The sequence below is a fragment of the Phodopus roborovskii genome, unplaced genomic scaffold (genome assembly GCF_943737965.1).
Source record: "Phodopus roborovskii unplaced genomic scaffold, PHOROB, whole genome shotgun sequence".
Taxonomy (NCBI): domain Eukaryota; kingdom Metazoa; phylum Chordata; class Mammalia; order Rodentia; family Cricetidae; genus Phodopus; species Phodopus roborovskii.
This window is the reverse complement of record NW_026125648.1, coordinates 1,016,757-1,033,809: the sequence shown is the minus strand read 5'-3', so window position 1 is coordinate 1,033,809 and position 17,053 is coordinate 1,016,757. Positions and strand designations below refer to the sequence as shown.

Below are 17,053 nucleotides of genomic sequence, written 5' to 3'. Positions count from 1 at the left end.
GGAATTGTGTAATGCCTATTTTCTTTTTCTTTGTTTTTCCCTTTTTTTTTGGTTTTGTGGGGAAGTATTATTTCAATTAAGTAATGCTAAGTGATAACCATCTGTAAAACTTAATGACAGAATAATGACATTAGTTCTTATAATTTGGTGGATCCATTGGCCTATTCTTTCTGGACTGAATGTTTGAGTTCATCTAAGAGCATTCATATTTTGAAGCTGTGCCCCCAATGTGATGGTACTTCAGAATTGGGTCTTTGAGATATAATTAGGGTGAGGTGTAATTAATGCCCTTGTTAGAGGGCAGATCTTGAACTGGCAGCCCTCCCCCCATCACATGATGGAGACATAGCAAGAAGGTGCTATCTGTAAACCAGAAAGTCATCCCTCAGTCAAAACCAGCTATCTTACGACTTGATTGTGAACTTTGTAGCCTTCAGAAATGGAAAATTAATTTCTGTTATTTAAGGCATCCAGTCTATGTCGGATTGTTAAAACAGCTGGAGTTGACTGAGACATTCTTCTGGCCTTCCCTGGGCCCAGCTGGGACCCTGGAATGGTTGGACCTCTTTATTCACACAGCTGTTGATGGCATGTGGATCCCAGGGTAGTGTTTCCAAGAGGGCAACCCTTAAGTGCCCAAGTGCACACCAGACATCCTATAGAATTTTCTCTTGGTGAGGTCCCATTGTCTAAAGCAAGCCGTGTGATTGGACCCTGTTGTTCACACAGGCAAGTCATTGTGGAAAGGTTTGGATTCTGAAAAAGTGGAATCAACTAGAGGCCTTTACTACACTGCTAAGCTAAGATCACAAGCTTGGTTTAAGGTTGACAGCCACTAGCTGTTGACTCTAGAGTTCAGGGTGGGGGTCCCCAGAGAGGCAAACTTTGGAGTCATCGGCATGTGGGTCGTATTAAATCCCTGAGATGTGCTGACCCCACATATAGCATGGAAGTGGACCGCAGAGTTGTGAGTTCTGCAGCCTGGTCCTGTCTATCATCATCTCTAGATGAGCCCCATGGGAAGGAAATGGCAGGAGAGGCTGAGAAGCAGGGACAGAGGCAGGATGAAAGCCGAGAGTGAGAAGTATCCCAGAAAGCAAGTGCCCAGGATTTTACGAATAAACTGCTGTATGGGATGAGGCCTGCCCTTGGGTCATCGGATTTAGAAATGAGAAGGCTATTTGTGACTTTGACAGGAACAGTTGTCATGGAGGAAGAGGAACCCAATGTGGGTTTAAGGGAGAACAGGAAGAGAGGAAGTTGGGATAAGGAGAATAGACCAGTAAAAACCATGTGAGTCACATACATAATTTCAGGTGTTCATAATAACACTAAAAACAGGTAAGACAAACAGGTGGAATTAATATTAGAAATATAACTTATTATACCTAGTTTACCCAAACTCTACATTCAAATACAACCAACATAAAGTTATGACTGGAATATTTTAGTATATATTTTTTGCTATTCAGTGTCTATGTCAAGAGCACTGCTTGATCCAAAGTAGTTGCATTAGAAGATCTGAATGGCATGTGACTAGTAGCTCCCACATGGGCACATCCCGATACAAGCCAATTTTATCTTCTTTGTAAAGATATTCTATCTTTGTTGTAAGGGAGAGGGACATGCAGTTCCTGGGGACTCTAGGGGCCTGTCCAGTGCCTGTTTTTAATGAGAGCAATCTCTTTATGGTTAGTTTTTCATAGTCACAGGAATAATCTAGTAGCAAAAAGGAAACAAGTGTTGTAAGAGAAAGAAAAAAATCTTGTGGAGTGGTAAGTAGATGAGGGAGTAGCATCAGGGCTTCAAAGGCAAGTTTGGCCTTGACTGAAACCTCCTCTTCACAGTTCTGTGTCATACAGATAAAGGCAGAGTAGAGCAGGCAAGTGTTATTGTGCGTAGGTGAATAAATGTGCTTGTGAAGGCTCAGGATGTCTTGAGTCCTTCCCCTTTTCTAGGCGAAGCAGGAAATGACACCAGGGTCAGCGTTTGACAGTGAGGCTGGGAGGAAAGGATTAAAGGTTTGAGGAGACAGGAGAAGATATTAAATCGTGACCTCAGAAAGCGAGAGAGTGAATAGGCAGGGGAATATAGTGAGATTGCCTGGCAACATGAAAGATGCACTTCAGGTCTGTGATCACAAATGGGACATGAGGATACTCAGTGCTGCTGTTGTTCTCCAGCCATGATAAGCTGTGGAGGGACAGGAAAGAGGAGAAAGATGATGAAATTTAACCGGGGCAGAGGATTTTTTTTTTTTTTTTTGACCATACTGAGAAGAGACAAAGGGACAAAGGTGTCAGCAAAGGACAATCAGAATAACAGGGCCTAGGATCAATGAATGGATCACAGGTTCTATTTGTGTCAAAGACCAGATTGGATCATGGTTGGAAGAAGTGAGCAGGAAAGGTAATAATGATGGCTAAAGAGGGAATACTTGTCTTTGAGATCAGAGAGAGGATGTAGCTATTCCTAATCATAGGATCTTATGTGTGACCATGAAAGTGATTGAACAACGTGTAGTAATGAAGACAAGGCCATGGAACTGAGTAGATCCTTCCAGAAACGTGGAACATTGAGCAACAGGATGTGTAGCGATGAGCAATAGGACAGGGATGGATTTGGAGAGAGTGGGACCAAGCGAGGTGTCAATATTTTTCAGAGCAAAGGGGCCATCATCTATAGTTGACAGTGGAAGGGGAAAGTGCTCGCAGCCCACCGTTGATTTTTGCATTTTAGGGTGGGTAGGGGGAGCAGCAGTCTGGAAAAGCAGGGCTCTACCTAACATGCTTCCATGGAGTTACAGGGAGAGGACGTTCGAGGGCTGCCATGGCAGCAGATGACTTGTACGGAGAGGTTTGTTGGGTAAGAACAAAAGGTTGAGTCAGGTGTGGCACATACCTATAACCACAGCCTTTGAGAGGCTGAGTCAGGGGCATTTTTGCAAGTTCGAGGTCAGCCTTGGCTACAAGCTCCTGTCTCCGAAACAAAACAACAGGAGGCTGCAGGAAGCATTCCGAGAAGAGACCGAGAATGTGGAGGGTTTGGCTGATCATTTCTATGAGGTTTTATATTCTGACACCTTTTCCCGGAATCCGCTTCCTTACTTTGTGTAACAGGAAAACATATTCTGACACCGTGCTTTCGTAGCGTAGCTTTTTTCCCCCTGACATTACCATAGCAAAGAGCACCAGTGGCCAACACGCTTCTGAACTCTGTGGAATGTTCGTCTTGACTTCGCTGTGCCACCCCCACAAGACAAGGATATTCTCCCTGGCATTTTCTGTGGTGATGGAAATGTTTTTTATGTCTGCCCTGTCTAATATGACCGTCACTAGGCACGGGTGGCTGTAGAGCACTTGAAATGTGCCTTGCATGAGTAAGGAAACGGTATTTAAATAGATGCTGGCCAGGACCGAAGACAGAGTGCTCAACATTGCTGGCCCTTCTTTTACTGTGTTCTCCCAACTTCTAGGACACCTCTCATCCAGTTCTGTGGCAGCTTCTGTAGTTTCCTCATCAAGCTCACCTTCTAACAGATCTCTCTCTCTCTCTCTCTCTCTCTCTCTCTCTCTCTCTCTCTCTCTCTCTCTCTCTCTCTTTCCTAGCCACCTACATATTGATGTTTTCCAGACTTTTGTTCCTAGAACTATAACCTCATTTCATGGACTCTTTTTTGTCAGTTTTAGTCATACACCAAGCTATGTTCCCAAACCATTTCTCTCTCCTGCTCTAGACCGGGGCAGCCCCCAATGGAGTCATCTGCTGGCACAGCTTACAGCACTCAGTGCCGTGCCCTAACCTGAGCTCACCTCTCGCCTAACCCCCCTGTCAATTCCTGAAGTCATAGACCTGGAAGATCCCGTAGATGGTCCGCCTTTATATCTGGCAAAGGGCCAAGCCATCTGTGTCATGACGACAGTGTCCCAGCCTGCCTTCAGTTCTTTTTCCCTCTGGCCCACTGTCTCTCCTACTGCTAGAGCCGTCCAGGTGGCTGGAGCATAGATCTCACCTTTTCATCTAACACCTTTCAGTGGCCTCTCATTGCATAGAGGATAAAGGCCAAGTTCTCCGGCCTATAAAACAAGGCTCTTCCTTTTTCAGGTCCTGTTGCCTTGTCTCCCCAGCGACCTACTGACACATGACACTGCTCTCCTGTGACAAGTGCACGCGATTGCACACAAATAGCATGCCACTGACATCCATATCATCTCATGCTATACCTTCTGCCTAGAACGTTCCTACTCCAGTTGCTTCCTGCTGTTTTAAGTCTCCTCAGCGATGACCGTCTTCTTCCCTTCCTCAGTGTCCCTACTACTGACATGCTTCCCTTCACTGTGTCAGCTCTTCCATCATTTATCAACTGCAGCAGATTGCCAAGGGCAGGAGCTAGCCAAGATTGTATCCCCCCTCTTGCCATGGAGTCCAATGTGCGTCATACATACTGAATGAGTGGGTAGCACAAATAAGTCAGGGAATTGAAGGAAGCAGGAAGATAGGATAATAGCAGGCTACCCTACCCAGTGTTGACTCCTTGGTGTCATCTTCCCTAGGTGAGAGTGTAGGAGGAGAGAAAGATCCCTTGTGGGGGGCCTCTGGGGGTCTTTGCTATTGCTGGAGCAATAATAACCTTGATTCCCAGTACTCCTACGGCTTCCTTCTGGCAGAAATCAATTTTACAAAAACTATTATCTTGGTTTCCCCCTACCTTTACTGATGACGTGCTTCTATCCTCCTGGGACAGAAGATGCTGGCAGAAAAATGTCACATACTTTCTTAGAGTAGGAAAAAAAAATAAAGAGTTTTATGATGTATTGAATTTTCCTGAATGTGATTCAGTTTCTGTTTTCCTTTAAGAAAACCAGTTTTTCACTAGGATTATCCCAAGGGCCACATTCAGGTATCCAGCAAAGAGAATTAGGTGGGTTTGCATAAAATTTACATATATCCCTATGGGCTGTGTTATCAGTGCATAGGGTGCATTTTTACTGTGTTTTTTGAAGGAAATGGAATATTGGATCATATTTGCCATGGGCAGTCCCCTTTCACAGAGGAGGTGGCCATTTCCCCAGAATGCCCCTCCTCTTCCTGCCTGTGAATGAGTTTGGATGCCTGGGATCCCTGGGGTGAAAATAGCTCCATGCTAAGCAGCTGCTGGATCTGCTGTCTGTAATGTCTTATTCCACTCCTCAGCCCTGAGAAGAGGATGCTGCCTCTAGTACCTACACAGGAAAATAACTTTAAAGGAAGTGTGATTTGCTCAGAGTCATTCCCATGGGAAACCTGAGGCTATCTGAAACACCCCCCCCACCCCCTCCTCTGCCGCCTTTGGTTTTAAGCTACTACATTGTACTTTCTTTCATGTCTGGACTGTTTGATGTTCTGCTTTTTATACTTGGGGTTACTCACCCGGGAGTGGTTTCTTCATGCATGGACGATCTGGTTGTCATTCGAATGGCAGTGGACTATTGCACAATATGGAGGTATTGCGGTTTACTTAACCTAGCTGCCTAGTTGGTTTGTTTCCAGTTTCTCAGTATTATAGAGAACATGTCTAAATATCTCTGTGCAGATAAGGGTGGTTTGTGGGTTGGGTTTTACAGGTGTTTGAAGATAGTCTTCTTAGGACTAGCATTGACTCAAAGTCACTTTTATGATTCCTCGGCAGGTCTGTGCCCACACTTTGCCCATGTCGTGAGCAATTGGGCGTCCACTGTACATCCAGGACTTGGGCAAAAGGGGAGCTTTAGGGAGAGCTCCTCCCTCTGTCAATAGTCAGCCTGGTTGAACTGGCTGATGCAACACAGAAGGGTTGGTGCAAACATGGGGTTTTGGGAAGGGTCAGTGGGAACACTGGAAAACATGCTCCCTGGTAGTTTCGGAGTGTTCCTTCCCCCTAGAACACAGCGTGGGAGAAGCACAAGGAAGGGGCAGCTGTCCTGTGCTTGAGTCCTCGTCCCCTTTCCCTAGGACTATGGCTGCTGAGCTGGATGAGGGCACACACACATTCAAGCCCATTCCTGCACCGCCCTTGGCATCTGAGGCATGGCACTGCCTCTCATCTGCACTGGGGCGGGGGCTGTTGAGCAGAGGTCAGAAGGAAGGGAAAGATAGCCGAGAAGGTGATGGATGGAGGTGTTACCTGTCAGCCTTCCAGGTCTCTTCTTCCCCTGTGCGCCCTCGGGAACTGGGGTGACAACGCGGTGTCTAGGTCACACTCAGGTATCAGGTGGACGCGTATATTGTTCATACTCCCAGTATGTTGCTCAATGCCTTCTTACAAGCAAGTGCTGTGTTGAGTGTGTTGGAAAGACATACAAGGTTCTTGACTTTGTGGAACATTGGGTACCAAAGGTGCGTCTACCACATGGGCTGAATGTGCCTATAAATATAACCTGACACAAACAACATCCTAAACCACAGACACTTTGGCATGTCCAGAGTGAACTTCACAGGCTATCCCCTGGCTTCAGCCACCCCACCTATTTCCTTCTGCCTGCTCCCTTCTTGTACCTGTTCCTTGGCATCTTGCTTTTGGTCCTTTACTCTCTCACTGTGTGCTTAGAGTCCCGTGATTTTTTTTTTCTACTTTGTGCTGACGTCACCCATCTTTGTGTGTTTGCCTTATGCTCTTCATGGAGTCTGTGGCTCATATCTCCAAAAATAGCAAGCATTTGTTAAATCCCTGGCACCATGCTATAAATGTATTATCTCATCTGACCAACAGCTCTGTGAATGAGGTGTGCCTCTTCCATTATACAGATGAGTAGAACTGAACTGAAGAGATACTGTGATTTGCCCAAAGCGTTGAAATCCATAAGCAATAGAACCACGATTTGAATACCTCCACCTTCTAGGCTCCGGGTATCCACAGTGTCACACTCCTGAGTATATGTAGTCACTGTTCCTATATAGATGCTTCGTAGTCACAGATACTCCATTTTCAACATGTCTAAAATGTCATCATTTTCTTACCCTTGCTTTAGTCTGCTGTTACCTGTCTCCTCCATTGCAATTAAAGGCATCACCAATCCAGTGATGCTATTAGTACAACCCTGAAAGTTGCTACTGTCCCTGTCCTTCAACCTCATCCTCCTGTCTTGTGCCACATCCTTCTGATTTTCTACTTTGCTGCTTTTGTTTCCAGAAACTACCTTGTTCTAGACCCCAGGAGTAGTCAGTCATCTTGCCAGCACCCATGTCTTTACTCTTTCGGCTTTAGACTGTCCCTTGTACCCTAATCTAAATGACCAGCACTGGCATTCCTCAAACTCCCTGCAGCTTTTGGTGGCTCTGTAGCAGAGCACAGAGATGGCCTCCCAGGGACTGAAATCCATCTGGAATACTTGTTTTGCTTGGCCCACTGAGCAGTCTTAAAACATTTTGAATAGTTGCCTGCATTTAAAAATCAGGACATTCCACATAAAGTTTCATGTTTCTGGCTTTCCTTTGAAAAAGCAAGAAATAAGCACCTCATGCGCCGTTTTCTGCAATGCAATGGACGGAGGAGCTAAGTGGTACCACGTTCTTTACAGAAGGTGTGGGGTGTTTACCAGGCTCTGATGTTCCTGAGTGTCTCTGAGTCCTAGTCATGCTCCTGCTTCTGAGAATCTTTGTAAGACATGACACATTTGACCATGTAGTTCTGTTGCATATATATAGCCCAAAGCCTGAAGCACAGCTCCTTGAACTCACATGGCCCAGTCTGGGGTAGACTAGCTTCGCTAACCGTGTACTCATTGCCTCCATTACACTCTCCTTGTGACTTTACGGGATTATTTCATTATTATTACAATTAATATTGCTATTTTTATGTGTGAGAGAGAGTTGTATGTGCACGCGAGAGAGATGTATATGTGTGCGTGGGGGGGGGACTAATTCTGGGAATTAGTTCTCTTGTTCCGCTTTGTTCTGAGGCAGGGTGTCTCATGTTTATGCTGGGCTGCATTCTCTGGGATAGCTGAACCACAACCTTCCATGGGATTATTCTCTGTCTGCCTCTCATCACCATAGGAGTGTTGGGATTATAGATGTGCCCCACCACACCTGGCATTTTTCCTTGGATCCCAGGGTCTGGTCATCAGACACAAACAACACCCATATTTACCTGTTGAGCCATCACACCCCAATCCCTGCTGTTGCTACTGAACTCTTACCCATACCGCTCTGAACTACCTGCCTCATGTCTACTTGTACGCAGGTCGGAAGACCTAGGGCCCTTCTGAAGTCCCATTTGTTTCTCAGGACTCTGATACAGGGATGCCTCTATCAGGAAGCATGCCTTACCACACCTCTGTTCCCCCTCCCCCAACTCCCAGGCTGACTTTTGCCTTCCTATTACAGGAAGCCCTGATCTCAGTCACCCACCCCCAGCTTGTTGTATTGTCATTGTTGCCCGTGTTCCTCAAACTGTTGGGACCTTGTCTTATTACAGAATCTACAAAGTATGAACAGCTGTTGGACAGTGAAAGACTGACCTGGCCAAACAGCACTGTAGGAGATGCTGTCACCTCTATCTTTGGGGGATGGGGAGGTGTTTTTCAGGTCCCTTTCTGAAGCACCCCTTCCAAGTACCCAATCCGAGAGACACCTGCAGCATCCTGTCTACCATGCCCAAGCTCTGAGATCTTCCCAGGCCTATGAGGATGGTTGTTTCCAGCAGTATTCAGAGAGGAAAGCTATCACTCGGTGTTACCGGGAGATGTTCAGTAGCTGAGAAACGGCACAACCACTGGCTAAAACATTTGTCAGGTCTCTCCATTTAAGGGTGTCAGCAAGAGAAAGCGATGCTCATTGAGCAGCCATTTTATGCCCAATTCAATGGGCAAGTAAGACTGGCAAAACCGTTCGTTTTTTCAGAGCTCAACAGCAAATGAACGGTAACATCAAAATCTGAACCCAAATCCACCAGGTGGTAGTGGCGCCTGCTGTTAATCCCAGCACTTGGGAGGCAGAGGCAGGCGGATCTCTGTGAGTTCCAGGCCAGCCTGGTCTACAGAGTGAGTTCCAGGACAGGCTCCAAAGCCACAGAGAAACCCTGTCTCGAAAAACTAAAACCAAACAACCCGCCAAAATTGAATCTGAATCTGACTTCAACATTAACATCGTCAAGTACTGTGTCATACCATTTAGAATCATGAGGAGATAAATATAAACACAAGATAGTTACATATACAGACAGATAATACTAATTCGAGCATTAATTTTAAAACCTGACCCTGGGCATGGAGAAATGACCTTAGAGACACAGCAGTGTATTAGTGAGGGTTCTATTCCAGGAGTCCAGTGCTGGGAATCTTATCTTCCTTTGCTTCTATCTTCTCTCCAGTTTTTTATTCATCCTAAGTCACCTTTAATAATCATGGATTACTTTTAGATTAAAGCAGAAACCTCTCTTTTTTTAATTTAAATTTGAAACAAGCTTGTTTTCGTGTCAATCCCAGTTCCCGCACCCTCCCATCCTCCCCTGTTCCCCCCACCAAACCCCATCCCATCCCCTTTCTGCTCCCCAGGGAGGGTGAGGCCTTCCATGGGGAGTCTTCAAAGTCTGACATGTCATTTGGAGCAGGGCCCCAGCCCTCCCCCATGTGTCTAGGCTGAGGGAGTATCCCTCTATGTGGAATGGGCTCCCAAAGTCCATTCATACACTAGGGATAAATACTGATCCATTACCAGAGGCCCCAGAGACTGCCCAGTTCTCCCAACTAACACCACATTCAGGGAATCTGGGTTGGTCCTATGCTGGTTTCCCAGCTATCACACTGGAATCCATGAGCTTCCCCCTTGTTCAGGTCAGCTGTTTCTGTGGGTTTCTCCAGCCTGGTCATGATTGCTTTGCTCACCACTCTTCCCTCTCTGCAACTGGATTCCAAGAGATCAGCTCAGTGCTTAGCTTTGGGTGTCTGCTTCTGCTTCCATCAGCTACTAGATGAAGGCTCTAGGATGGCATATGAGGTAGTCATTAATTTCATTGTCAGGGAAGGTAGCCTCTCCACTATTGCTTAGATTGTTAGTTGGGGTCATTCTTGTAGATCTCTGGACATTTCCCTAGTTTGGATTTCTCTTAAAGTCTATAATGGCGCCCTCTATTATGGCTATCTCTTTTCTTGCTCTCCTCTATTCTTTCCCTGGCTCAATCTTCTTGCTCCGTCATGCCCACCTCTCCCCTCCTCTTCCTCCTAACTCTCCTCCCCCACGCTCCCAATTTGCTTGGGAGATCTTGTCCCTTTCTCCTTCTCCAGGGGACCATGCATGTCTCTCTTAGGGTCCCCCTTGTCAGAAACCTCTCTTTCTAATGGTGTACTATCAACTGGCAGAACCTGGGGTCATGGCAGGGCTACCATGGTTCCTCGCTAAGCATCGAGGCCTTTGGAAGAGTCTGTCAAGTGATAAGTGAAAGAGATACCAAGTCTGCTGCAGCTGTGGCTGTGACCTGAGCACCTGCACCCTTGCGAGCAGAGAAGTGGGTCACTAGTCCTCTGGGCTCACCATCTCCCGTCTTCCTCCAGGTGCTTACACCCCAGAGCCCCTCAGCAGTTTCCGGTGGGCTCTGCTCTCGACGGGCCTCATGTTCTTTTATCACTTCAGCGTCCTGCAGATCCTCGGCCTGGTAAGTGTGCTTAGATCCCCCTCTCTCCCCTCTGTTTGGAGTGCTTCATAAATCTGGATAATCCTGGTTGGTGCTGTTGTATCATTTTGTTTTGAAAAACTACACGATGCTAAAGGCCAGGACGTCAGATTGTTGTGTCTGGGTTGCTGATTTATGATCCAAAGCTTTGGCCTCTTCAAAGAGTTTTCTGAATCCTTCAGTAATGGTCGTTCCTTCATTCCTGAGGATGCGAGGATACCCTTCACTCATGGCTACTGGGGTCAGAAACAGGGACCCGTAACTGGCAAGTGCTTTGCTGTGGAACTCGAGGCCATGTAGGACTCTTATCCTGATGGCCCTGGGCCTTGTGATGGCCCCTAATCTTGGGTCAACTCTGGGTATGCCCCCAGGTCCTTCAGGAGACCCTTCCTTCAGCTGTGTGGCCGGTAGATGCACAGTGTTGGGAGCCTCAGAGCATTCTGTAGTTTGAGAAGTGCCTGACATATGGAAAATGGCTGGCCTCAATGTTGAAATACCCGGAGTCCAATAGCGCCGAAAATGTATCAGTGTTGAAGCAAAGCTCATGGCTGGGTGTGGGAACAGGGAGTTTTCACCTCACTGGAACAAGATAAAAAAGCTTAGCTTCCTTGAGAGATGGCGAGGACTTGTCTTTAATGTGAGCAAGCTCTTAAGAGCTCTGGAAGGCAGGTGTTATGGCTGTCCTTGGGGCAGGAACCCCATATTTGGTTTTGTGCGGTTGGCATCAATGCAGTGTTAGGCATGTGGAGCCTTGTGCGGCCTTGCATGATAAGGGCGTGTAACTGGCTGTCCCCAATGCCTTTGGAGAAGCAGCCACTTGGTCTTTGTGGCTCTGGTTGGCCAGAGCTGGGTTCTTTGCTAGTAGTGTGAATGCTGCCTGTGCTTATGGAAAGACTCAGCATGACTCTGACCTGCACACACCCCCCGCCTTTCCTCTTGCTGCTCCCCACTGATTCGCTGGTTTCCAGGAGTGTCGGTGTGCTCATGTCACATACATCCCATGCTCTGCTACACCTGCCATCAGGAAAGCTCTGCTCACCCACTGCGCGCCACACCCTTGTCCATCTTTCATTAGTCCATTCACATGCCACTTCCCTCACAAAATCTTCCGTATGCTCCTCAGACCTCCTCGTGGCATGTAACGCTTAGTGGGCACCTCCTAGTTTGAGGTCATATGCAGTCAACTGATGCCCTTGCTACTTGGAGACAGGGACCATACAGTTAACGGCTTAAAAAAAAAGCAATCTTCCTCCAGGAGCTAGGCACACAATAAATGCTTAGGAACGACAGTGGACTATGGGCCCAAAGGGAAAGCAAGACTGAGCAAAACTGAACAGCTTTCATCCAGGACAGTGACTGATCGCCAACTCAGAAAGCCTAGGGCAAAGAAGCCCCTTTATGAACAGGCGGGGATTGGTCAATCCCTCCTTGTCCAGTCACCCCTAGGGATAGATGGCTGAACTGGCAGTAGCCAGAAGCAGCCTCGGGATGGCGAACGCTCACTCTACCTCCCTTGTCCCTGCAGGTCACCGAAGTGAATTTGAACAACATGCTGTGTCCGGCCATCTCAGACCCATTCTACGGCCCCTGGTATCGCATCTGGGCCTCGGGACACCAGACTCTCATGACCATGACCCACGGGAAGCTGGTCATCCTGTTCTCATACATGGCTGGGCCCTTGTGTAAATATCTGCTGGATTTGCTCCGGCTTCCAGCCAAGAAAATAGACTGAAGGTGCTTGGAGTTTTGTTTTGTTTTCTTTTGTTTGTTTTTTTGTTTCTGTTTTGTTTCTCCCTGAGGAAGCAAGTCAGAGAATACCCAGTTCTTGGCAAAACTCATTGGAGAGGGCGATAGGATGCTTGGTATATTCCCGTTTTTCCTCCTCTCTGTCCCTTTCTTCCACTCCTCTTCCCCCCCCACAGCTCTTTGTGGATGGGTGGCTCTTTGTGCCCAGGGATAGTGCTGGGGGCTGGAGCTTACTTCCTGGGCTCTGGGTCCCTGCTGTTCCCCCGCTCCTTCTGCGTGCCCTTACCCAGGGAAATAGTAGTTAGTGACCCCCTTCCCGCTGCTGTTGGTGCTTTTGACAACAGCTAGTTGAAGAGGCAGCGAGCAACAAGCAGCGATGAATTAGTGTAGGGTTCAAGCCTCTACTGCCAGCGACCTCCAGGCTCATGCTGGGACCCCCTTTTATCTCCAGCATCGCCCCCATCAGAAGGGGACCAAGACCTTGTTTCCATACCAGCTGCAAGCTCAGAGGCAAGGGACTTCCCAGATCACAGCCAAAATAGATTCTCCCAGTGACGGGTGTCCCGTGACTCAAAGCAGGGAGCTACCCAGCCACTCCTTGTCGGGTGCTGCCTGGGGTGGAAAGTGATAGCAATGTGCAGCCAAGGGCAAGATTCTGTAGAGGGGGGTTGGAGGTGTGTTGCCAGGTTTAATCTCTAGTAAAGGGGGCTGAGGTGTGTACAGTACCAGGCAGGACAGCCCAGCCCAGCCCCCTCCCCAAAAAAAAGACCTTCCCTATGAAATCTGAGAACAGACCCACTTCCCACTCCCAAGTGACCTTAGAGATGAAGAAATCAACTCAGTTGAGTGGCAACTTGAAAAAGCTGTGATCTGAATCATGCTCTGTGTCGTGTGGATAACAGGCAATGATCTAGTCTCAGCCGCCCCTCGAACCATCCTCATTGTCTATGTGTGTGTCTCTCTGTTCCTCTTTGTCTGAGGCAGCTTCATGGAAGAGGGGGAGCTGGGCTTGGGGCTTGGGTGCTCTTTGGCTGTTTGTATTTTGGATGTTTGAAACAGGGGAACCCTTGCATTTCCCGCAGTGCTCTGGAGCCATTCTGGGCACTTAGAGGGTATGCTCACAGTTCCCGAAGGTGGTTTCTTTAGGGTTAGATTTCTTTCATGTATGACGACGTCCAAAGCCCATGTGTAGGTCGAAAGGGAGCTGCCATTAGATCAGATCCCCGTAGGTAGAGGTTCAAGTGTCCGGAAGGGAGGAGCTTTGCTTTAAAGGTACTTTGTCATGTGTGGACCACAAGGGCGCCTGTGTCTGTGCATTTGCTGACTCCTGGTAGGGGGAAGTTTGCTTAAGAATAGAAAAGCTTGTACCATGACCACCCCATTGCCCTGTTCCAGTTGCAGTATTCAATGTGAGTTTTGTGGGTACTGGGCCTAACCTGAGCTTCAGGGACTTGCAGAGGAAGCAGCAGCAGGAGAGTCTCCCAGAGAATCTGGGAAGCATCTCTGGGAGGGCTTACTTGACCGTGAGGTGATCAGCTCTGAGGTACAGAGAGCTCCTGCCATGGCTCTTCCTCCTCTCAGCCTCTAGAAGTGCTTCTTCAGTTGCTTATTCGCCCCGCTCCCTCAGAGAAGTGGATGGAGGAATCGAATGTGTGAGAGCCTCCATGGCCCTGAGCCTCTCTATTAGAGAATGTGGAAAGAGGTCAGTGGAGGGGAGCCCACGAGGCCTGCCATGGCACGAGCTCTGCCGCAGCATGGAGCTGCTACCTGCAGCGATGTAGGACTTCAGCTGAGGGAGCCATCTCCAGAATGTTATAGGGCTGGGAGAGCCACACAAGCTTTCTTCCCCACCCGAGGCGCCATGGCCCACATCGCCAGGCATCTTGGGCTTTGCCTGCATTGGCATGACTCCAGTGGCTTGCCTCTGATTTGGCACCAGCTCAACAGACCCATTTCTGGTAGGCATTTTCTGTTGCAGAAAGAGAGGAAGAAATTCAAAGCCATGTTGCCTGAGTCACGCACACCTGTCAGAAGGAGGAAGTAAAGGGGAGATGCAGGGGGCCTAGGTTGGCTCATATGTAAAGAAGTTAAACAGTTTGTGGCTCCTTCAGCAGATTCCATAGGGAGCCTTGGCCTGGGTTTGGGGCGTTGGGGAACAGGGGGCCTTTTCATTGTATCTCTCTTACCTTGGTCCAAACCAGTATGGCAAGAGGTATAGGCTCTAAGCACTTTGACTTGGGAGTTGCCCCCAGGTTTGTTCAAGAACCCACCCTCTACTGTCTGAGGTACCAGGGACAAAAGAGAAGATAGCTTGTACTGAATCCGCAGCTCGTCCTCAGGCCTTTCTTGTTCCTATGAAGGTTGTCCCCTAACTACCTTGGCCAAAGTCTACCAGTACATGTGAGTTGTGTGCCTGTGTGACAGTACTCAGAGGTGGCCAGTTTCTTTTAGATAATCCCAGCAAGAGGGAACAGAGCATCCTCAAGCCCTCAGCACCCATGGTCAAGGGGCTGTACCAACAAGAACAATTGGTTAAAGTGGACAATTTGTGGCAGCCACTCTGAGTAACAGAGGTTGTCTTCCCCTGCTTTGAGGCCCTTCCCACTCCTGGTATTGGGTTTTGTATATATATCACTTGGCCCAACATCCTCTGTGAAGCCTGGCAGCAAGTGCTTCTGTCATCCTGTGACATGCTGTGGGGTCCTGGAGTCACCACCTTCACCTCTCTAAGTCTGTCACCTGTCTTTCTGTGACTTCTTTGTACCTGTGGTTTACAGGGTCTAAGTGGGCTAAGCGGAGCCGGCTGTGCACTTTATTCTGTGGCTCTTCCAAGTTCCTGTCAAGTCCCTTTGCTGTAGCCTCCGTCGGCCTTTGCTGTGTGTGATCTTGGACAACTCAGTGTCTTGTGACGTAATTCAAGCTTCTCACAGTTAGCTCAGCAGCAGCACAGAGGAACTGGGGTTAGGTAACGCTCTGAGTTGGGTTGAGCTGGGTGTTCAGGCGATGGCAAGGATCCTTTTAGCCCTCCTGCTGCCAAACAGACTTCCCTGGAATTCTGTCCCCTGTCGTCCTTGGGAGAGGAGTTTCTTAATGGTTTCTACTGTAAGGGAGGCTTGGGGTGGGGAGAAAAAGGGGCTTCCTGACACTGTAGGACAAGACACAGCTGTTGGTTTTAGGGAGCCAGGACCAGGCCTCACAGGGAACTTGGGAAGATGCAAGACGGGGAAGGAGTGTCCTATCTCCTCCTGGACTTGCCTTCTCTTAGTGGGAGTCCATCCGCAGGAAGACCAAGGTACTTGCCGTTGCCCTTGTCTGAAACACTTTTGTACCCTGTTGCCACCCATGGCACCAAGCAGATCCCCACCCCCACTCAATGATAAAGCAAAAGCAAAAGTCATTTTGTAAGCAGAAACAATGCTTCAGAAACTCTTGATTTGTTTTGGCGTCCATGTTAAGATTTGAAAGCAATCTTCATTTATTTGACGTAATCGTGGTGAGGAGAACAGGATTGAATGGTGTACAATTATTTCTTCTGGGACATTAGTGAATGCCTCTTCCTCCATCCTTCTCAAGCCGAGACTGCCATGTACTGTCACCCTCTTGTGCAAGACTCCCCTGAGAGCCAACCCCTGAACGCCCTAGATGGCAGCAAGATGGAGCCTCTTCGCCAGGCTGCTTCTGGGGCGTTCTTTACTCCCCCACCTCCAGTCTACCTCCCGTCTTTGGGTGTTTTTGTAATGTGTTTTCCCTGTTTTGTAAAACCCCTTTGATTGTACTGAAGTGGTTTCTGCAGCCACCTTTGAAATAAATAAATGGTCCTTAATTTGTGTACTTAGCATTTTGAATCTTAGCCTCAGGTGTTTGTGCTGTTGAAGATCCCTGGATGAAAAGGAACCCTCCCCATGGAACTTATTGTTACAATGTTTTCTTCATTTACTGTTATTAAAAGATTTATGAGAACTCAGGCGTCCTGCCCTTGCTTCTCAGAACCCTCTCAAGAAGGCTTTGCAAAGTAGACAAAAGCAGACATTTGTTGGCCTTGTGTGTCGTGAAGTAGCCACCCTCCCAAGCCAGGGCAGCTGGGCTCATCACAGCTTGGCCCCATAGGCAGAACAGTGACTTGGCCTTGATTTCCCACACACTACCTACTTCCATCAAGGTTCCTGGGACCTACCGGGCCATTTGTTCACTCTAAGGGGAGCTTATCAGTCAGGGATATAGGCTCTCTGGGCCCCATGGTATGCTAGGCTAGATGGTGAGGTCAAACCATGCAACTTTGTGCCTTGGAGATGGCTCAGTTGGTAAAGTGTTTGTTGGACAAGCAAGAGCACCTACCTGAGTTTGAATCACCAGTACAAGAGTAAAAGCCAAGTGCAACAGCGTGAACCTTTAACCACGGCCTTTGGGAGTGGAGACAGATTCCAGGGCCTTGATAGATAGCTAGCCTGGCCAATCAGTGCAACCTATGGGGTTTGTGTGAAGATACTAGCCATTCATCACTGACCTCTGCACACACAAGTGCTCTCTCTCTCTCTCTCTCTCTCTCTCTCTCTCTCACACACACACACACAAAACACACACACACACACACACACACACGTGCATTCGAACGAAAGAATGCAACTTTAAAACATGTTGATTTCTGGCCCACAGCCCCCAAATGTCCTTCAAGTAAGTAGT

At 48.0% G+C, this 17,053-nt stretch overlaps 1 protein-coding gene across 6 annotated transcripts in view; it reads left to right on the top strand.

The window, feature by feature from the left end:
* The window catches only part of Tmem164 (transmembrane protein 164), a 163,642-nt gene extending 147,309 nt beyond the window's left edge, over nucleotides 1-16,333 (top strand). For 5 of the 6 annotated variants that reach the window (XM_051177999.1, XM_051177994.1, XM_051177997.1 and 2 more), the window contains 2 exons: nucleotides 10,509-10,609; nucleotides 12,153-16,333. In XM_051177999.1, the coding sequence (XP_051033956.1) occupies nucleotides 10,509-10,609; nucleotides 12,153-12,359 (308 nt within the window). In that variant the 3' untranslated portion in view covers nucleotides 12,360-16,333. The remainder of the gene's footprint in view (nucleotides 1-10,508; nucleotides 10,610-12,152) is intronic. The other variant, XM_051178000.1, reaches the window with a different exon arrangement.
* Nucleotides 16,334-17,053: the final 720 nt, after the last annotated feature.